General features: G+C 39.7%; 1 protein-coding gene across 6 annotated transcripts in view; it reads right to left on the reverse strand.

Moving 5' to 3' along the window:
- LOC134348378 (trafficking kinesin-binding protein 2-like) overlaps positions 1-18,815 on the reverse strand; it is a 106,933-nt gene that overhangs the window by 50,015 nt on the left and 38,103 nt on the right. For 5 of the 6 annotated variants that reach the window (XM_063051647.1, XM_063051651.1, XM_063051648.1 and 2 more), the window contains 2 exons: positions 8,108-8,167; positions 4,844-4,920 (listed from right to left, as the gene is read on the reverse strand). In XM_063051647.1, the coding sequence (XP_062907717.1) occupies positions 4,844-4,920; positions 8,108-8,167 (137 nt within the window). The remainder of the gene's footprint in view (positions 1-4,843; positions 4,921-8,107; positions 8,168-18,815) is intronic. The other variant, XM_063051652.1, reaches the window with a different exon arrangement.

Consider the following 18,815-nt stretch of genomic DNA (forward strand, 5'->3'; position numbering starts at 1 on the left):
TTACGGGTGGCACCTAATTAATTAGCATGTTTGTTTCGGCTTTTTTCTTAAAAATGTGCTGGACGCCTCCCGGCTACCGCTGGACCCCTGCATGCTTCGCGGCAATGTATCGGGTTGACGGCCTGGAGGGTGGGGGTCACTACACCAGCCAACCTGCGACGACTCAGTCTAACACACCATCATCCGGGTGCTCTGCGCTGTCTTCCCAATCCCAGTAAGTGATACTACACTATACATACATTATCTCTACTTTATATCGACTGTGTATTTTTACATGTTATTTGGTATGATTTGGCAGCTTCATAGCTTAAAGGGTACTGGAGAGTGGTTGCACGTGTTTCTGCCGACAGCGTTTGCGTGCGATTTTCGCTCCGGAGAACAGTTCAGTAATGATTGTGGAAAAGTATTTCTACCTTATATAGGCTGTGTATTTATCATATCATTCCTGCTTTTACTATGTGTTACCGTTATTTTAGGTTTTATGTGTTGTTTGGCATGATTTGGTACGTTATTTTTGGGTCTGTGAACGCCCACAATATTTTCCCATATAAATAAATGGTAATTGCTTCTTTGCTTTACGACATTTCGGCTTATGAACCATTTCATAGGAACGCTCTACCTTCGGATGGCGGGGGGAAACATGTATTATCTTTAGGAGGATCAGAACTATAGAGTTTAGAATAGAATTCTCTAAAAGTATCATTTATTTCTAAATGATCAGATGTTTTATCACCATTAGCTTCACAAATTTCTTTAATTTGGTGTTTAACTATAAAGGTCTTTAATTGGTTAGCCAATAGTTTACCCGTTTTATCTCCATGAACATAAAACTGACTTTTATCTTTTAAAAGTTGAGTTTCAATTGGATAAGTCAAAAGCAGATCGTATTTAGTCTTAATTTCAACACGTCTTTTACATAAAGCAGGATCTGGAGCCAAAGCATATTTTTGATCTAATTGTTTCAACTGATTGGCTAATTCAATTCTCTCCTTATTAGCTTTTCTCTTAACACTTGCGGTAAAAGAAATAATTTGTCCTCTAATATAAACCTTAAAAGCATCCCATAAAATAAGGCTGGAAGTCTCTTCTAGCGTATTCTCTTCAAAAAAGAAGAGTAATTTGTCTCTCCAAAAATTTTTTTAAATCCTTATCACATAACAGAGTTGGATTAAAACGCCAGAATCTGTTCATTCCGGAGACACCCGGAAGATTTAAAGATAAAAACATAGGAGCATGATCTGAAATAGCAATTTCTTTATATTCACAGGATCGAACCAATGGAATCAATTGACTATCAACAAAAAAATAATCAATCCTGGAATACGTATGATGAACATGAGAATAAAATGAGTACTCTCTATCTGTCGGATGCAAAAAGTGCCAAACATCCACAATATCACATTTCATTAAAAAAGATTGGATAAAGGAGGCACATCTACTAAAAGTCAATCTTTTAAAAGATGAGCAATCTAAAACAGGGTCTAAACAACAGTTGAAGTCTCCTCCTAGAACTAGAGAATGCAGACTTAAATCTGGTAAAAGTGAAAAAAAGCATTCAAAAAAACCTGGATCATCTGTATTCGGGGCATACAAATTAGCAAAAACCATAAATTTATTATCTAATTTCCTTCACACAGTAACAAAACGCCCATTAGTATCAGACACTACATTATGTTGAACAAAAGAAACTGAATTGTCTAAAAGAATCGAAACTGCTCTAGCCTTAGCCTGAAAGGAGGAATGAAACAATAAGTCCTTCCAACGGCTGAAAAGATGTAAATTATCACATTTACGAACATGTGTTTCTTGTAAAAAAAAATCGAGACATTCAATTTCTTAATATAATTAAATACCTTATTACATTTCACAGGATGGTTTAATCCTTTCATATTAAAACTAAGTAAATGAATAGTACGGTCCATTTTAAATACTGTTTAAAAGAGAGGTTAGAATAAAAACCCCTGGAATGTATATTAAAACCAAACAATGAGCTTTAAGATATAGTAACCAAGCAACAAATGAGCTAAGAGAACCAAATAGCTGGTAGAAAAGCAGAAACCCACTCCCCACCCAAACAGAGAAAGTCGACCAAAGGACAGTCGACAGCTAAACCTACCAACATTACTAGCCCAAAACAATCTACCGGCTAAGCTCCAAAAGATTTTCTTGGCTAACTGTATTCTAACAAGACACAAGAAACAGAGCAAAATTAAACATATTAAAAAAACCTCATGAACAAATATAGAATAAAATATTAAAAAGAACTAAGAAAAATCAGAACATATTGATTTGGAAAGAATTAACTCAATGAAAACTTACTAATGTTAAGTCCTTAATTTTCTAAGAAAAAAAATAAAAGTATAAAAAAAATTAAGATACGAAGGTATACCAAAAGTAAAAAAAAGTCCATAAAAGAAAGTAATGAACAATTAGACTGCTAATTCTAAAAAAAAAAGGATCCATCAGGCAGACGCAACATCGACTTATATAGGGAATTATTGAACAGTTAAACTTCTGATACTGATTCGGAAGTTAAGAAATCGTGCACCTCTTGAGTCGAACGGAACCATTTCCGAGAGCCATTTTTCAAAATGATTCTAAGACAAGCGGGGTAACGAAGAGAGGGTTTAAAACCTTTATTATACAACTCAACATAACTTTATTTAAACTTGAAGCATTCACTCAACACCTCAAGTGAAAAATCCTCCACAATTCTGATCTTCTGGCCTTCATAATCAATCATACCTTTCCGATGAGATTCATGAATTAAAAGTTCCTTTGTTTGAAAGTTGTGAAGACAAATTGTCACTGAACGAGGTCGTTCTCCTGGGGGAGGTCTTGGTACTGGCAATCTATGAGCTCGGTCTATTTTAGGTGGAGATTTTAAAATATTCGGAAATAAATTAGCCAAAAGGTTTGCAAAAAATTCCGAAGGCTGATTGCCTTCCATTGACTCTTTAAAACCCAGAATACATAAATTATTTCTTCTGCTTCTACTTTCTAAGTCAATAATCTGTCTTAATGTTTCATTAACCTTTGACTGTTTATCACCGATCTTTTCCAGGTCATCAATCTTCGCACCCAACAAAGTTTCTTCATTCTCTTTTATCCGTTTATCGTGTTCACTTAGTTTTTTGAATAGCATCCAATTTTACACCTATTCATTTAAATTCAGTGCTGAGTTATCGGAACGCCTCTGATAGCTCATTTTTATGCTTCTGAAGTGTCTCCATTATAGATTCCAAAGTTACAGGAGGATCCTCTTCTTCTTTAGTAGCTTTGGCATGACTCATCGTAAATCAATAATGCATTTAAAAGTAAGTTTTCAAAACAAGTTGGAAACAGTAAATTAAGTAGAGTCAAGAGCAATTATAAAAATGCTGCTACTCCATCAACAGCCAGTAGGTGTTCGAATGAATTCTGTAAGATTAAGAAACAAGCACATCTGTAAGTTGGTTCTAACCTTTTGAATAACAACTCCCATATTTTTCATTTATAATGGACTAGTCTAAAATCAACAGCAGCTCGAATAAGAGTGATTTAAAAGAAGGTTGCTTCCAAAATAAAATGATGCAGCCAGTTAGCCTTCTCCATGGTACATCTGTAGAAATTTTTGAGCGGCGTCTTTGGTGACATACCAAGCTTACTCAAACTTCAAATGAAATTTAGCCACAGTTGTGCCTTCTTTATAACAGCATCAATATATCGGGCCCAGGTTAGATCCCCAGAGAAGTTGACACCCAGGAACTTGAAATTGCTCATTCTTTCCACTGAACTTTCTATGAGAATTGGTATGTGTTCCCTCATTTTATCCTTTCTGAAGTCCACAATCAGTTCTTTGGTCTTACTGACATTGAGTGCAAGGTTGTTGCTGCGACACCACTCAACTACCTGATATATCTCGCTCCTGTACACCCTCTCGTTACCATCTGAAATACTGCCAACAACAGTTGTGTCATCAGCAAACTTGTAGATGGTACTTGATCTGTGCCTAGCCACACAGTCATGGGTGTACAGAGAATAGAGCAGTGGGCTAAGCACACATCCTTGAGGTATGCTAACTGATTACAGCAAGGTGGAAATGTTATTTTCGATCTGCACAGAATGTGGTTATTTGGTGAGGAAGTCGAGGATTAGATCCAGAGGGAGGTACAAAGGCCCAGGTATCCTTATAGCTATAGTTTTATTCTCCCTTCCAAAGCGTGCATAAAAGGTATTGAGCACATCTGGAAGTGAAGCATCACTGCCATTCATGATGTCAGGTTTCACTTTGTAGGAAATTGATGTGCATCTGATTCCACCTCCAACCTTGTTTGGAATTGTTTCTTTGCTCTTGAGTAGCCCTCCATAAATCACACCTGGCCTTTATACAGTCCTGGATCATCAGATTTGAATGCCACAGATCTAGCCCTCAGAAGCCTACAAAACTCTTGGCTCATCCATGGCTTTTGACTGAGGTATGTACATTATGTTCTCACAGGCACACACTCATCCACACAGGTTTTAATGAAGTCAGTGACAACTGTGGTGTACTCATTCAGACTCGAAGACTATAGAGAAAGTGAGTGAATGGGACTACAAGTGCTTTAAAGGTAATGGCCCAGGTATGATTTTCTGTATGATTTGATTTGTGAACATGTCATAATAACTGCACTTAAGTGTGTAATATTAACTGGGAAGCAGTTCTTGCTTTAGCTCCCCATCGATGTAGCACTGCAACTTCAATACAGCAGAACTCTGCTGGCCTGCTAAATGTTATTGATGTTAACCAAGTTCTAATCTTTTTATCTTTTTTAAATCTAATTTAGCTGCAAGTTATGAAAAGTAAACTTAAATGTCTTACCTCAGCCAGCAAGTGTGTGACCATATCAATGTCATTGTACGTTCTTGTCATCTGATCCACCCTTTCAGAACTGAGAACTGGGATAAAGATTGAAATTTAAAGGGTCATTAACATGGGTCAAAACCCTGTAAGATCTGTAACATTCAAGTTTATTTAACTTAAAACTACTTCAAAACCTGTGAACATCTTTCCCTAAAAGCAAAACTCGAGCAATTGAAATAAATGCCTGATTAAGCTCTTAAATTTGAGTCTCCTATTTAATATTATCCTATCAATGAAAACAGTTTCTCATTCACTATTTTTTCTGTATCTTTTATTGATTAAAAAATAATTAAAGTAAGAAAATTACACCAAGGGTCAGGATTGTCTGGGCTGCATGCCTCACTCCTCAACACTTATATAATGTATCTGCTCCAGCTGAGAGAGACCCATTTCAATATCAGTTGAGGAGAGCTAAAGCTTGTTATTTCTCTTTTCAAGAATAATGTACGTCTTAAATACCAACCTTCAAATGGATACTTGACTTGGGATGCATTAAAATGTTCAGTATAAGACCACAAGTCATAGGAAGAGAATTAGAACATTCAGCCCATCAAGTCTGCTCTGTCATTAGAACATGAACTGATTTATTTTCCCTCATTCTCCAGCCTTCTCCCCATAATCTTTGGCACCCTTACTAATCAAGAATTTCCACTTTAAATGTACACAATTGCTTGGCCTGGACATGGTTAAAAAGCTGCTCCAAGGGCTTGTTAAAATTAGATTAGGAGGAAATTTCCTCTTTAGGAGGAAATAAAGTGCAGCTCTGTAACCTTTGGAAAAGTAAACAAGGAAAGGGAATAGACATTATACGAGAACTGCAGAGGATTAGAGGAACATAGGAATATATACCAAAGATCCCCAAGATACAAGAACAGATATGTGATAGAGTGATATGCGTGGGTTTAGTATCTTTGTGACAATCACTGTTTAAGTTGTACTTAATATAGCTGTCTTCTTTTTGGTCCAATTTAGATTCTGTTTAGTCATTAAAGCAAAGTGTAAACAACAGAAGTCTGTGCATGGCAAAGGTATGAATTTCATGCCATTAACTGATCTGAACATGGTGATTTTATATAATTAAAATTGGAATCATTAAGCCAATGAAGTTGCCCAGATTCTGTCACACATTATAAAACCATAAGACATAGGAGCAGAATTAGGCCATTTGGCCCATCGAGTCTGCTCCGTCATTCAATCATGGCTTATCCTTTTTTCTCCCCTCCTCAGCCCCACTCCTGAGCCTTCTCCCTGTAACCTTTGATGCTGTGGCCAATCAAGAACCTATCAAGCTCTGCCTTGAATACACCCAATGACCTGACCTCCACAGCTGCCTGTGGTAAATAAATTCCACAAATTCACCACTCTCTGGCTAAAGGAACTTCCCTTATCCATGCTTTCTGATCTTCAATGGACCTGAATCTGGCAAGACTCAGTTTAAAAATACATATTCCTACCTTCAACTTTCTCTATGTGCTTTTCCCTCACTGTTTCTGTAACCTATCAGCTCAGGACAAGATTCTATCCTCTTAAATTCAGTCACCTACACATCTTTGATTTTCCTTGTTCTATCATTGCTTTAGCTCTTTTAGCTACCAAAGTTCTAAATCTCCTAAAGTTCTTCCCTGAATTTTTCTACTGTTTTATTCCCCCTTCTCAAAAATCAAGTTTTTGTCACTTATTGCAACATTCAAGTCACATTTCAGAATTTGTGCTTGTGTCATAACTTGGTTTCAATATATCATAAATACAAGTTGGTTATGCCGCTACTCCGCTGACATAAGCGGGGCCTCTGGCACCATTACTGAGAGGAGGGGAGAGGAAAGGAGAAGTTGTTTTAACTTATGAAACATCAGATTTTTTCTTTAAAAAAAGCTTATTCCAGAACAGTTCTATCCAACCAGGATGCTTTTTCTTACATTGTCCAGTAGACCCTCAAAGGTTATCCCATTATTTTTCCAGCAAATCTTGCACCAATTCCTCATTACAAGTCTAATAGCATGTGTCACCAATATGAGTTAAAACCTAAATCCATTGGTCTATCATTTTGCTATCTTCAGAAAACAAAGAAAAATCAATCGCAACATATATCAAAGTTGCTGGTGAACGCAGCAGGCCAAGCAGCATCTATAGGAAGAGGCGCAGTCAACGTTTCAGGCCGAGACCCTTCGTCAGGACTAACTGAAGGAAGAGTGAGTAAGGGATTTGAAAGCTGGAGGGGGAGGGGGAGATGCAAAATGATAGGAGAAGACAGGAGGGGGAGGGATAGAGCCGAGAGCTGGACAGGTGATAGGCAAAAGGGGATACGAGAGGATCATGGGACAGGAGGTCCGGGAAGAAAGACGGGGGGGGGGTGACCCAGAGGATGGGCAAGAGGTATATTCAGAGGGACAGAGGGAGAAAAAGGAGAGTGAGAGAAAGAATGTGTGCATAAAAATGAGTAACAGCTGGGGTACGAGGGGGAGGTGGGGCCTAGCGGAAGTTAGAGAAGTCAATGTTCATGCCATCAGGTTGGAGGCTACCCAGACGGAATATAAGGTGTTGTTCCTCCAACCTGAGTGTGGCTTCATCTTTACAGTAGAGGAGGCCGTGGATAGACATGTCAGAATGGGAATGGGATGTGGAATTAAAATGTGTGGCCACTGGGAGATCCTGCTTTCTCTGGCGGACAGAGCGTAGATGTTCAGCAAATCGCAAGCCCAACATGGCTCCATCATCACAAAAAATTGAGGAAGGAAAATGCCCAAAACAATGGCCAGTTAAAAATATACAAGAATGAAGCACTTTAGATTAAGGATCTTTAATAATGTGATATTTTCATCTCCTAATTCTCAATTTCACAATGCACTATAAATCAAATATATGAAAATATAAATCATACAAATGGGGGAATATGGCAAAATCATAGGCTAAGTAAAATGCAATTGATTCCAAAGCAGAAGGGTACTCCTACTCAGGATTATTTTTAAAACCAAACAATATTTCAAAGGAATGAAATACCTGTTCACAGTAGAATGAAAGTAATTGCTCTTGTAATTAAACAAACAAAGCAATTGGAAAACAGCAGCCATTTGAACCTACAACATTTTAAGTGCAATGGAAAGATTAAAGGCTAAATTTGATGACATAGTAGAAATTATTTACAGATCCTCAATGATAGTTCACACCTTTTGGCATTTAACTATTGTATCAAACTATGTATGGCTCAAAGGAAGTTTCAGTTACCTTGAGGACAACTGCAAGACATTGGGAGCAACGAGGAACTCTCTTCCTTTTCGAAGAAAGCTGAAGGAGAGGGGTTGGTAAACCAAAGAAAGATACAGATGCAAAGAAAGAAAGAGTAATACAGAGAAGATAAAAAGGTTAGTGAAACCACATTGAATGGGATTACCACCAACAGCATTGCATGCAGAGTGCAAATAAAACTAGATTAACCACCAAGAGTTCCCCATTGATACCTGTACTTTTTTTAAAAAGTGAAATTAATAAAAGTAAATAACACAAAGTTATTTTCCCATTGTGACTTGCAATTCTTTTCTCCTCTTTCAACAGGCGATTAGCTTTACTGTCAACCACCTGTACGTCAATAGGTAGGAAGTCCCATAACTGACATCCAGGACTTGTCCAGGGGAGTCAATAGAAGATCTTATATTTTCAGGTTCGGTATGGGTTGTGTTGAAAATGTAACATTTTCTGAGTTTGAGTGTTTGTTTTAACTACCATTTCACATGAATAGTAAATGCTGTAGGTCTAAACAGTTGTCATTTTTCAGTTGGGTTTCTTTAGGAGCCATGCATCTACTTTCTGTCTGTATTGTATTTTGTGGCACGTTTATTATGGTAATCTCTCACGTGGGTTGGGGTGTGGTAAAAACAAGAGCACAGTTATGTATTCACATTTAGCTAGTTTAGTTTATTCTAGTTGAGGGGGATAAGCCATGGAAAATTATATTTTTGTTGACCACTATTATTCGATCATTATTAGAATGCATAGTTACGTTAACTGAGACATTATTGGAATGCTAACTTCGCTTAAATAAGATAGTTTGAGCGCTAACTTCTTTCCTTCGCTAATTTGAATGCTATACTGCTAATTTAGTTTTGTCAGTTTATCTAAAAAAAAAATCACTACAGGATTGTTCTTTGCTGGATTTGTAACAAAGGATTGAAAGTATTTTCTCCGAATTTGGAACTTTGTTATTTGAAAGCTTGCTCTCGGTGGTTTTGGTTTGTTTTAAAGTAACCGCTATATTTTATCAACAAAAGAAAAGTTATACCAAATGAACACCAGTCTATGGCAAAGGACTGCCTCGGACTTCGAACTGGAATCTCAACACTTACAACGATACATTGAAACTGGCGCAGCTTGCGCAAGTAAACAACCGCATAACTAGAGAAAATAACACACACAGAATGCTGGAGGAACTCAGCAGGCCAGGCAGCATCTATGGAAAAAAAGTACAGTCAACATTTCAGGCCAAGAAAGAGGGGGAAGTGAGACAGAAAGACAAAAGGTGATATGTGAAACCAGGAGGGGGAGGGATAAAGTAAATAGTTGGTAAATCGAGTGTACTGAAGCATGGAATTGGCGCCAAAGACCCAGCAGTTGAGGCTTGCAAAAGAGAAATAAAAGCTGAAGCTAAGGCTAATCTAATTTTAAGTCTTCAAAATGAGTATGAAACAAATATAAACAAAATTAAAAGATTAATACCATCAATTAATGATCTTACGAAAATTAAAGGGGGGGGAAGGGAACGTCGACTCAGACAATGAGAGGCCTGCGTCGAGCATTTTCATGCCTTACAAGGCGCAGATTGGAAGTCTTTAATTGAAAATTAAAGAAAATGCCTCACAAATGCAATCTTGTCTTGAGGATTTGACTAATCTCTGAAGTTGTTGCTATGCAACATCACATGCTAATCTCGTTACTTCCCAAGCTTGAAAAGGTAAGGCAAAATAGACGTTTCTCAAGCATTGATCACCATTTCAGTGCATTCGTATGGAATGTGAAACAATGGTTGAACCAAACACGTTATATTGAAGGGCATTTTGCTGCAACAAGTGAATACAATTCTCATCTTCCATCAGATAATGTTTCTCAAATTCCATAGCACGTTTTGACTAAGCATACAGCAGGTGACCCACAGGATGACTTGAACCTAAACAATAGTGTGTCTAAAGTTAGCGCTCGAATCTGTGTTGCAGGAAGTTCCAGTGTAAGTGAAGCCTAAGAAGAGTAACAAGATAGTGGTTACTTATGCTTTCCTAGATCAAAGTAGTACACCAATGTTCTGCACAGTGGGCCTCATAAACAAGCTCAATCTCACAGGAAAATGATCTCACATTCTCTTACACACCATGGTTCAAGAGAAAATCATGAGTAGCTACTTTGTTCCAGGATTGGAAGCGGCTGGCTTAGATAGTGAAAACTATTGTGAACTACCTGACATCTATAAGCAGGAAAGCATGCCTGTCCACAAATAGAACATACCACGACAGAGGGATCTCCAGGGATGGTCTCGCATGAAACATGTCTGTTTGCCAGAGTGATTCAGAAATTGAGCTGCTGATAAGGACAAATGTTCCTAAAGCATTGGAGCCCCTGCAAGTGAATCGCAATTTAAACAATGTTGGGTTGGGATTGTGAATGGACCACTAAAAGGTGATAGAAGAGACTGTGCAAAACCAGAGCTGACAGTGAACAAGATCTCACGTTTTCAACTCGGATGAGCTTTGGCAGTGGCAGCTCAAGACTGACTTCCCTGATTCAGTCAGGATGAACAACTTGGTTTGTCAAGAGAAGATCAGAATTTCATGGAGCTGGCGTCGAATTCCACAAAACTGGAGGATGGTCCACTACCAGATTAGAACACCTTTGAGAAAGAAAGAGGTTAACATGCCAAATAATAGGAAGATTGCTGAACAGAGTGCTCTAAGGAGAAGGAGAAGATGGTGGCACGACGCAGCGCGCAGCAGCCACTCCAGTGATGAATATCTGTTATCTGTCAAGTAGGGTGCCGTACACAATTCTGATTTGATGGAGGCAGACGTGAGAGCACGGAGGAACATCTGGCGAAACTTCTGAAACGCCTGTTTCACTGCCGCTGCCACTGAGTGATCTGAAATCTCTGGAGGGGAAGACCCCGAGTCCTCAGCTTTGCTTGTTGCTCGGCGGGCGGGGTCGAAGCGCTCGGCAGAGATGGTGACCAAAACTGAACACAATACTCCAGATTCGGCCTCACCAATGCCTTATACAACCTCATCATAACATTCCAGCTCTTATAGTCAATACTTTGATTAATAAAGGCCAATGTACCAAAAGCTCTCTTTACAACCCTATCTACCTGTGACACTACTTTTAGGGAATTTTGTATCTGTATTCCCAGATCCCTCTGTTCCACTGCACTCCTCAGTGCCTTACCATTAACCCTGTATGTTCTACTTTGGTTTGTCCTTCCAACGTGCAATACCTCACACTTGTCTGTATTAAACTCCAGCTACCATTTTTCAGCCCATTTTTCCAGCTGGTCTAAGTCCCTCTGCAGGCTCTGAAAACCTTCCTCACTGTCTACTACACCTCCAATCTTTGTATCATCAGCAAATTTGCTGATCCACTTTACCACATTATCATCCAGATCACTGACATAGATGACAAATAACAATGGACCCAGCACTGATCCCTGTGGCACACCACTAGTCACAGGCCTCCAGTCAGAGAAGCAATTCTCTACTACCACTCTTTGGCTTCTTCCATTGAGCCAATGTCTAATCCAATTTATCACCTCTCCATGTATACCTAGTGACTGAATTTTCCTAACTAAGCTCCCATGCGGGACCTTGTCAAAGGCCTTACTGAAATCCATGTAGACAATATCCACTTTCCTGGTAACCTCCTCGAAAAACTCCAATAGATTGGTCAAACGTGACCTGCCACGCACAAAGCCATGTTGACTCTCCCTAATAAGTCACTGTCTATCCAAATGCTTGTAGATTCTGTCTCTTAGTACTCCCTCCAATAACTTACCTACTACCGACGTTAAACTCACCGGCCTATAATTTCCCGGATTACTTTTCGATCCTTTTTTAAACAACGGAACAACATGGGCCACTCTCCAATCCTCCGGCACTTCACCCGTAGACAACGACATTTTAAATATTTCTGCCAGGGTCCCCGCAATTTCAACACTAGTCTCCTTCAAGGTCTGAGGGAACACTCTGACACTCTGTCAGGTCCCGGGGATTTATCCACTTCAATTTTCCTCAAGTCAGCAAGCACCTCCTCCTTTTCAATCTGTACAGTTTCCATGATCTCACTACTTGTTTCCCTCAATTCTATAGACTTCATGCCAGTTTCCTTAGTAAACACAGACACAAAAAACCTATTTAAGATCTCCCCCATTTCCTTTGGTTCCGCACATAGCTGACCACTCTGATCTTCAACCAATGGAGGGTCTCACATGAATATCAAGCTGCAGGTGGTAACAGAAGGCCACTTTTTGCCTTGAACTTGCTGTCCCATTGAATAAATAATTGTTAATCTGGAAGCTAATTCCATTACCCACTTTGGTTAAGCATCAAAGTAATTGAAACCTGCCAAATTTATTAATTCGGCTGTTGTGGATGTTTTCTAGTCAAGTATACAGTCTTTAATTAAATTGCATGAAATTATTTGAGAAAAAGTTAGAATTGATGTTTGTTTGCAATAGCGCGATGGTATGTCCATAACAGTGCATTGGTATTTTCTTAAAAGTGCCTTACTCTGGTCTAATCTGTATTTGGAAATTTGAAGTGCCCTATGCCATTTTACAAAATAATATGACATTTAAATTTTGAATCATCAAATATCTATCAGCATGAAAGAGGTGTGTATGTAAAGACAAAGTTACATAATAGGCCAAGATTAGTTTATTGTTTAATCCTCGGTTCTAATTCCAAGAGTTTGAGATCTGCAGTAGTGTGATTACATTTGATTACATTTGATACTGGGGTGGAATTTGTTTACAAAGGGAGTTCTATTACGTCCAAGACCTAAAGTGACACTGGGAAGCACAGTTAATAGAGCTGCTCTCTCATAGCACTAAGGCCTAACTTTTCATCCTGACCTTGGGTGGTGTTGTGTGGAGGTTTGCACATTCTCCCTGCAACTATGTAGGTTTCTTCCACATCCCAAAGAAATCCAGCTGGCTAGGTTAATTAGCTGTCTTAAATTATCCAAGGTATGCAGATGAGTGGTAGAATCTGGACAAAGTTAATGGGAATGTGTGAGAATTTTAAAAAAGGTTAGTGCAATGGTACAGCTAGTAGAGCTATTATCTCGTCCAGCAACCCAGCTTTAATCTTGTCTTTGAGTGCAGTTTACATGAAGTTTCCATGTTCTTCCTATGACTTCAAGGGTTTGCTCCAGATGTTCTGTTTTTCTCGCAAATCCTAAAACTTGAGTTGTAGGCTGATTAAACCATCATCCCCATTCATGCATAGCAGATAGATGGCAATATTTAGAATGGATTGGGAATCCACAAGTTATAGAATCACAGAAAAATACAGCATAGAAACAGGACCTTCTGCCCACCATACCTGCACAGAACACTGACCACCCAACCTACATTAATGTTATCTGTTATTCTCCCAGATTCTACGCTCACCTACACTAGGAACCATTTACAGTGGCCAATTAACCTACTGACCTGTAAGTCTTTGAGATATAGGAGAAAACCGAAACACCTGGAGGAAACCCACATGGTCACAGGGAGAAAGTTTAAAACTCTGCAGGCACAGCTCTGGAGGCTAGGATGAACAGTTTCATGTCCTGTGAGGCAGCAGCTGCACATGTTGCACTTTAAAGAATGTGGGTATATTTTTTTAAAAAGATAAAATGAATAACTGAGTCAACATGAGGATTAAAGGCCAGATAGGTTAGCTGTAATACAAAATCCCAACGCTCTTCAGTTTACGTTACTACCCATAATTAACTGCTAAACATCTCTGGACCCACAAGACAAGGTCTAACATGTATGTTATCAGAGTTAAAGTTACAACATCTTTTTCTATACTTTAAACACCATTAACTGATGATAAAATTTAAGTAAAGATTACAGTTATAATATTTTGCTGTCATATAACTTAATGATCCACCCAGTATAGACCAGAGTCTAGAATTTGTGGTTTAGACATCTGCTTTAATGAGGCAATCTTTTATTAACCCTGCATAAGATTACTCAAAATCAACATGCAATGTTAATACATTCCAATGGTGACTTATTGGAAACAAACAGCTTAGTTTATTATCCTGTTAATTTTAGCAACAGTCAACAATACCAATGGCGCGATTTTTGTCTTTGCTTAACTGTTGTACTTTCAAGCTCACAAAGAACTTAAAGCTTTGGGAGCTACACAGGACGAACAAACCACTGACCTAAAACAGAGGCTTCAGTAAAATATTATGGAACAACAACAATCAGACAGCTGCTCTCTGAAATGCACTGGAGTTTCTGAAATTGGCCCTACTGCTGAATACCTTGGTTTATTCTGTACAGTTTACAGTTAATTCACTTATTTTACCTCCTCAGCCTTTTCCTACTTCTGCATTACTTCACAACTTTCTTTTGTAGTTACCGAAGAGTTTCAATGTAAACCATTACTGTCTTCATTCATAGATGCTGCTCATTTTCTAACACTTCCTACTTTAAAATAACTAAATACATGTATTACCCTTATGTACTCCTTAATTGACAATTTTTCCCCAGGCATGCCTACCTAGTTGAAACTTTGCTCTCCTCACAATTTCCAGAGGCTTCTTTTACTTTGTTTAACTTTATTCTTTGTATTTATCAAACTTCAACCAAAACTCGCTACTAGCCCAGATCATTTTTCTTACCAACTGACTCCGGCTTCAACTTATTCCGGGTAGATCCTAGTTGATATTCATTTACCACCCCCATTCCCCCCAAAGATTGACCCATGATTACAGCTACTTCCAAGATACCTAGCACTCCTCAAATCACCATTACATCTACATTCAGAACCATATTCAGACAGGAGTGTTCTAATTCTCTTCTCAGTCTCTTTCAGAGTTGTCCTGATCTGTGGTTATCTGTTCATCCTTTCCCCCGAAGTGTTTCACCTCCCTTTGAAATATGACATTGCACAGACAACACCTGGATACATACCTTGATCCTCCTTTCTCCACTTTTCTGATCCTATCTTCCTTTCAAACTAATTTATTGCCACACAGGCACTGCCTTAATCCTTTTTGACTAACTGATTGATTTTCAAAGAAATCAATCAATTCTCACCACCCTCCTTTACCTTTCTCAAATTATTCCTAACATTTGATCTGAACCATGTTCTGCCTTAGTCAGTGAATACACTAACCACTATCATTGAATTAGATCGTTCAGATTCTTAGTGCTACTCATCACCAAGATCTCCATTTCTATCATCTGCATAGATTGTGTCAAAATACTCATTGTATTCCACCATTATTTTGAGTCAATTATTCCTACAATAAGTTATTCCAGCACTTAATATCCTCCAGAATTTGCTTCATTCAAAATTGTTATCCATATTCTAACTTGCACCGTGACTTAATCAGGCCAATGCTTGTTTATGTACACTGCGCTCTGTTGTAGTAATTTTAAGCTCCCACTGTGTTTAAATCCTTGAGCAAACTCATTCTTCCCTCTCTTGAACCCCATCCACTCCTTCATGCTTCTGAGAAAAACCAAAGGGGACTCTGCCTCGAGCTTTTGGGAATCCAATCACGTTGTTTCTTCATGTGCCTCAGTCGCAAATTTTATTCAACAACTCTCCCTTAAAAAGCCTTGAAATGTCTTACATTATAAAGAACAATTCAAATTTTTGTTCTTGATGTCTACAATGCTGAATATAATACATTCCCACAGTCTGTCCTCTAAACAATTTGTATGGCAAGAAATTGTTTTGTTTAATCTGTAAAGTTATCCATAGTGCAGCAGAATTTCAAAACCACAATAAAAATTGTATACTGGGCTAAACAGAATGAGACTATACTAGAAGAGCAACTACAACACAGTTGTAAGCTCTATTTTTAATTCAGAGAGAAACTGAAACTAGTGTGCTGCTTGCTACAGTGAAACCCCGATTTTACACACCCCGATTTAACGAGAATTCAGATATAATGCGATGAGTCATTGGACCCCATGTCCATGTCAATCCATACTCCCCCTTCTCCAGCCTTGTATCCCTTTTGCCAATCAACTTCCCAGCTCTTGGCTTCAACCCTCCCCCTCCTGCCTTCTCCTATCATTTTGGGTCTCTCCCTTCCCCTCCCACTTTCAAATCTCTTACTACCTCTTTTTTCCGTTAGTCCTGATGAGGGGTCTTGACCAGATGCTGTCTGGCCTGCTGTGTTCCACCAGCATTTTGTGAGAGTCATTGGACATTTTTTTTTGCTCAAAATGGAACAAACTGCTAGAAAAAGAAAATCTTTTTCTGTGAAAGATAAGCTTCACGCACTTGACATGATCAAGACTAAAAGTCAAACTCACGTTGCACAGACGTTGGGATACCGGAATCGACACTTCTCCAGCCCCCACCCCCAAAAGTGTCTGAAGCCATTGAACACCTCAAGGCTAGCCTTCAATAGCTGGAGACCCAGGAGGTGGACCACATAAAAAACCTCCAACTCAGAAACATTCTAGATTTCCCTCGCAGCCAGCGACATGCTACGTTCAAGCAAGAAACACGTGATCACTTTTTTAAGAAATAAACTATACATGATGATTGCTAATATTCCCGAATGTTTTTATTTGTTGTTTTGTGTATCAAAAAGCTTTACTAAAAATTAATTTATGTTTTAATTTCTACAGTAACAACAACCCTGATTTAATGGGACCCCGCTTTTTTCACGATGACATTTTATGGATCCAAACAATCGTGTTATAACAGGGCTTCACTGTACTTCACGGCTGAACAGGTGAGAAGACAGCTGAAACGTCTCAACCCAAGCAAGGCTGCAGGACCGGATGGTGTCAGTACCAGGGTGCTCAAAGCCTGTGTCCCTCAGCTATGTGGAGTACTTCGCCATGTATTCAACCTGAGCCTGAGGCTCTGGAGGGTTCCTGTACTGTGGAAAACGTCCTGCACCTTGTCCCTGTGCTGAAGACGCCGCGCCCCAGTGGCCTCAATGATTACAGACTGGTGGCATTGACCTCCCACATCATGAAGACCCTGGACAGACTTGTTCTGGAGCTGCTCCGGCCTATGGTCAGGCCACACTTAGATCCCCTCCACTTTGCCTACCAGCCTCGACTAGGAGTTGAGGATGCCATCGTCTACCTGCTGAACCGTGTCTATGCCCACCTGGACAAGCCAGCGAGCACTGTGAGGGTCATGTTTTTTGACTTCTCCAGTGCGGTCAACACCATCCACCCTGCTCTGCTGGGGGAGAAGCTGACAGCGATGCAGGTGGATGCCTCCCTGGTATCATGGATTCTTGATTACCTGACTGGCAGACCACAGTACGTGTGCTTGCAACACTGTGCGTCCAACAGAGTGATCAGCAGCACTGGGGCTCCACAGGGGACTGTCTTGTCTCCCTTTCTCTTCACCATTTACAGCTCGGACTTCAACTACTACACAGAGTCTTGTCATTTTGAAGTTACGTCAATGATTTAGAGGAAGGCATTGTGAGTAACATCAGCAAGTTTGCTGATGATACTAAGCTGGGTGACAGTGTGACATGTGATGAGGATGTTAGGAGAATTCAAGGTGACTTGGATAGGCTGGGTGAGTGGGCAGAAACTTGGCAGATGGCGTTAATGTGAACAAGTGTGAGGTTATTCACTTTGGGAGCAAGAACAGGAAGGCAGATTATTATCTGAACGGTGTGGAGTTAGGTAAGGGAGAAATACAAAGAGATCTAGGAGTACTTGTTCATCAGTCTCTGAAGGTGAATGAGCAAGTGCAGCAGGCAGTGAAGAAGGCTAATGGAACGTTGGCCTTTATTATAAAGGGAATTGAGTATACGAGCAAGGAAATCCTTTTGCATTTGTACGGGGCCCTGGTGAGACCACACCTGGAGTATTGTGTGTAGTTTTGGTCTCCAGGGTTAAGGAAGGACATCCTGGCTGTGGAGGAGGTGCAGCGTAGGTTCACTAGTTAATTCCTGGGATGTCTGGACTGTCTTACGTAGAGAGGTTAGAGAGACTAGGCTTGTACACGCTGGATTTAAGGAGATTGAGGGGGGATCTGAATGAGACATATAAGATTATTAAGGGATTGGACAAGATAAGAGGCAGGAAATATGTTCCAGATGCTGGGAGAGTTCAGTACCAGAGGGCATGGTTTAAGAATAAGAGGTAGGTCATTTAGGACAGAGTTGAGGAGGAACTTCTTCTCCCAGAGAGTTGTGGAGGTGTGGAACGCACTGCCTCAGAAGGCAGTGGAGGCTAATTCTCTGGATGCTTTCAAGAAGGAGCTAGATAGGTATCTTATGGATAGGGGAATCAAGGGTTATGAGGACAAGGCAGGAACTGGGTATTGATAGTAGATGATCAGCCATGATCTCAGAATGGTGGTGCAGGCTCAAAGGGCCGAATGGTCTACTTCTGCACCTATTGTCTATCTTCAGAAGTTTTCGGATGACTCTGCCATAGTTGGATGCATCAGAAAGGGAGATGAGGTTGAGTACAGGGCTACGGTAGGAAACTTTGTCACATGGTGTGAGCAGAATTATCTGCAGCTTAATGTGAAAAAGACTAAGGAGCTGGTGGTAGACCTGAGAAGAGCTAAGGTACCGGTGACCCCTGTTTCCATCCAGGGAGTCAGTGTGGACATGGTGGAGGAGTAAAAATACCTGGGGATACGAATTGACAATAAACTGGACTGGTCAAAGAACACTGAGGCTGTCTACAAGAAGGGTCAGAGTCATCTCTACTTCCTGAGGAGACTGAGGC

Source organism: Mobula hypostoma, chromosome 6, assembly GCF_963921235.1.
Source record: "Mobula hypostoma chromosome 6, sMobHyp1.1, whole genome shotgun sequence".
Taxonomy (NCBI): domain Eukaryota; kingdom Metazoa; phylum Chordata; class Chondrichthyes; order Myliobatiformes; family Myliobatidae; genus Mobula; species Mobula hypostoma.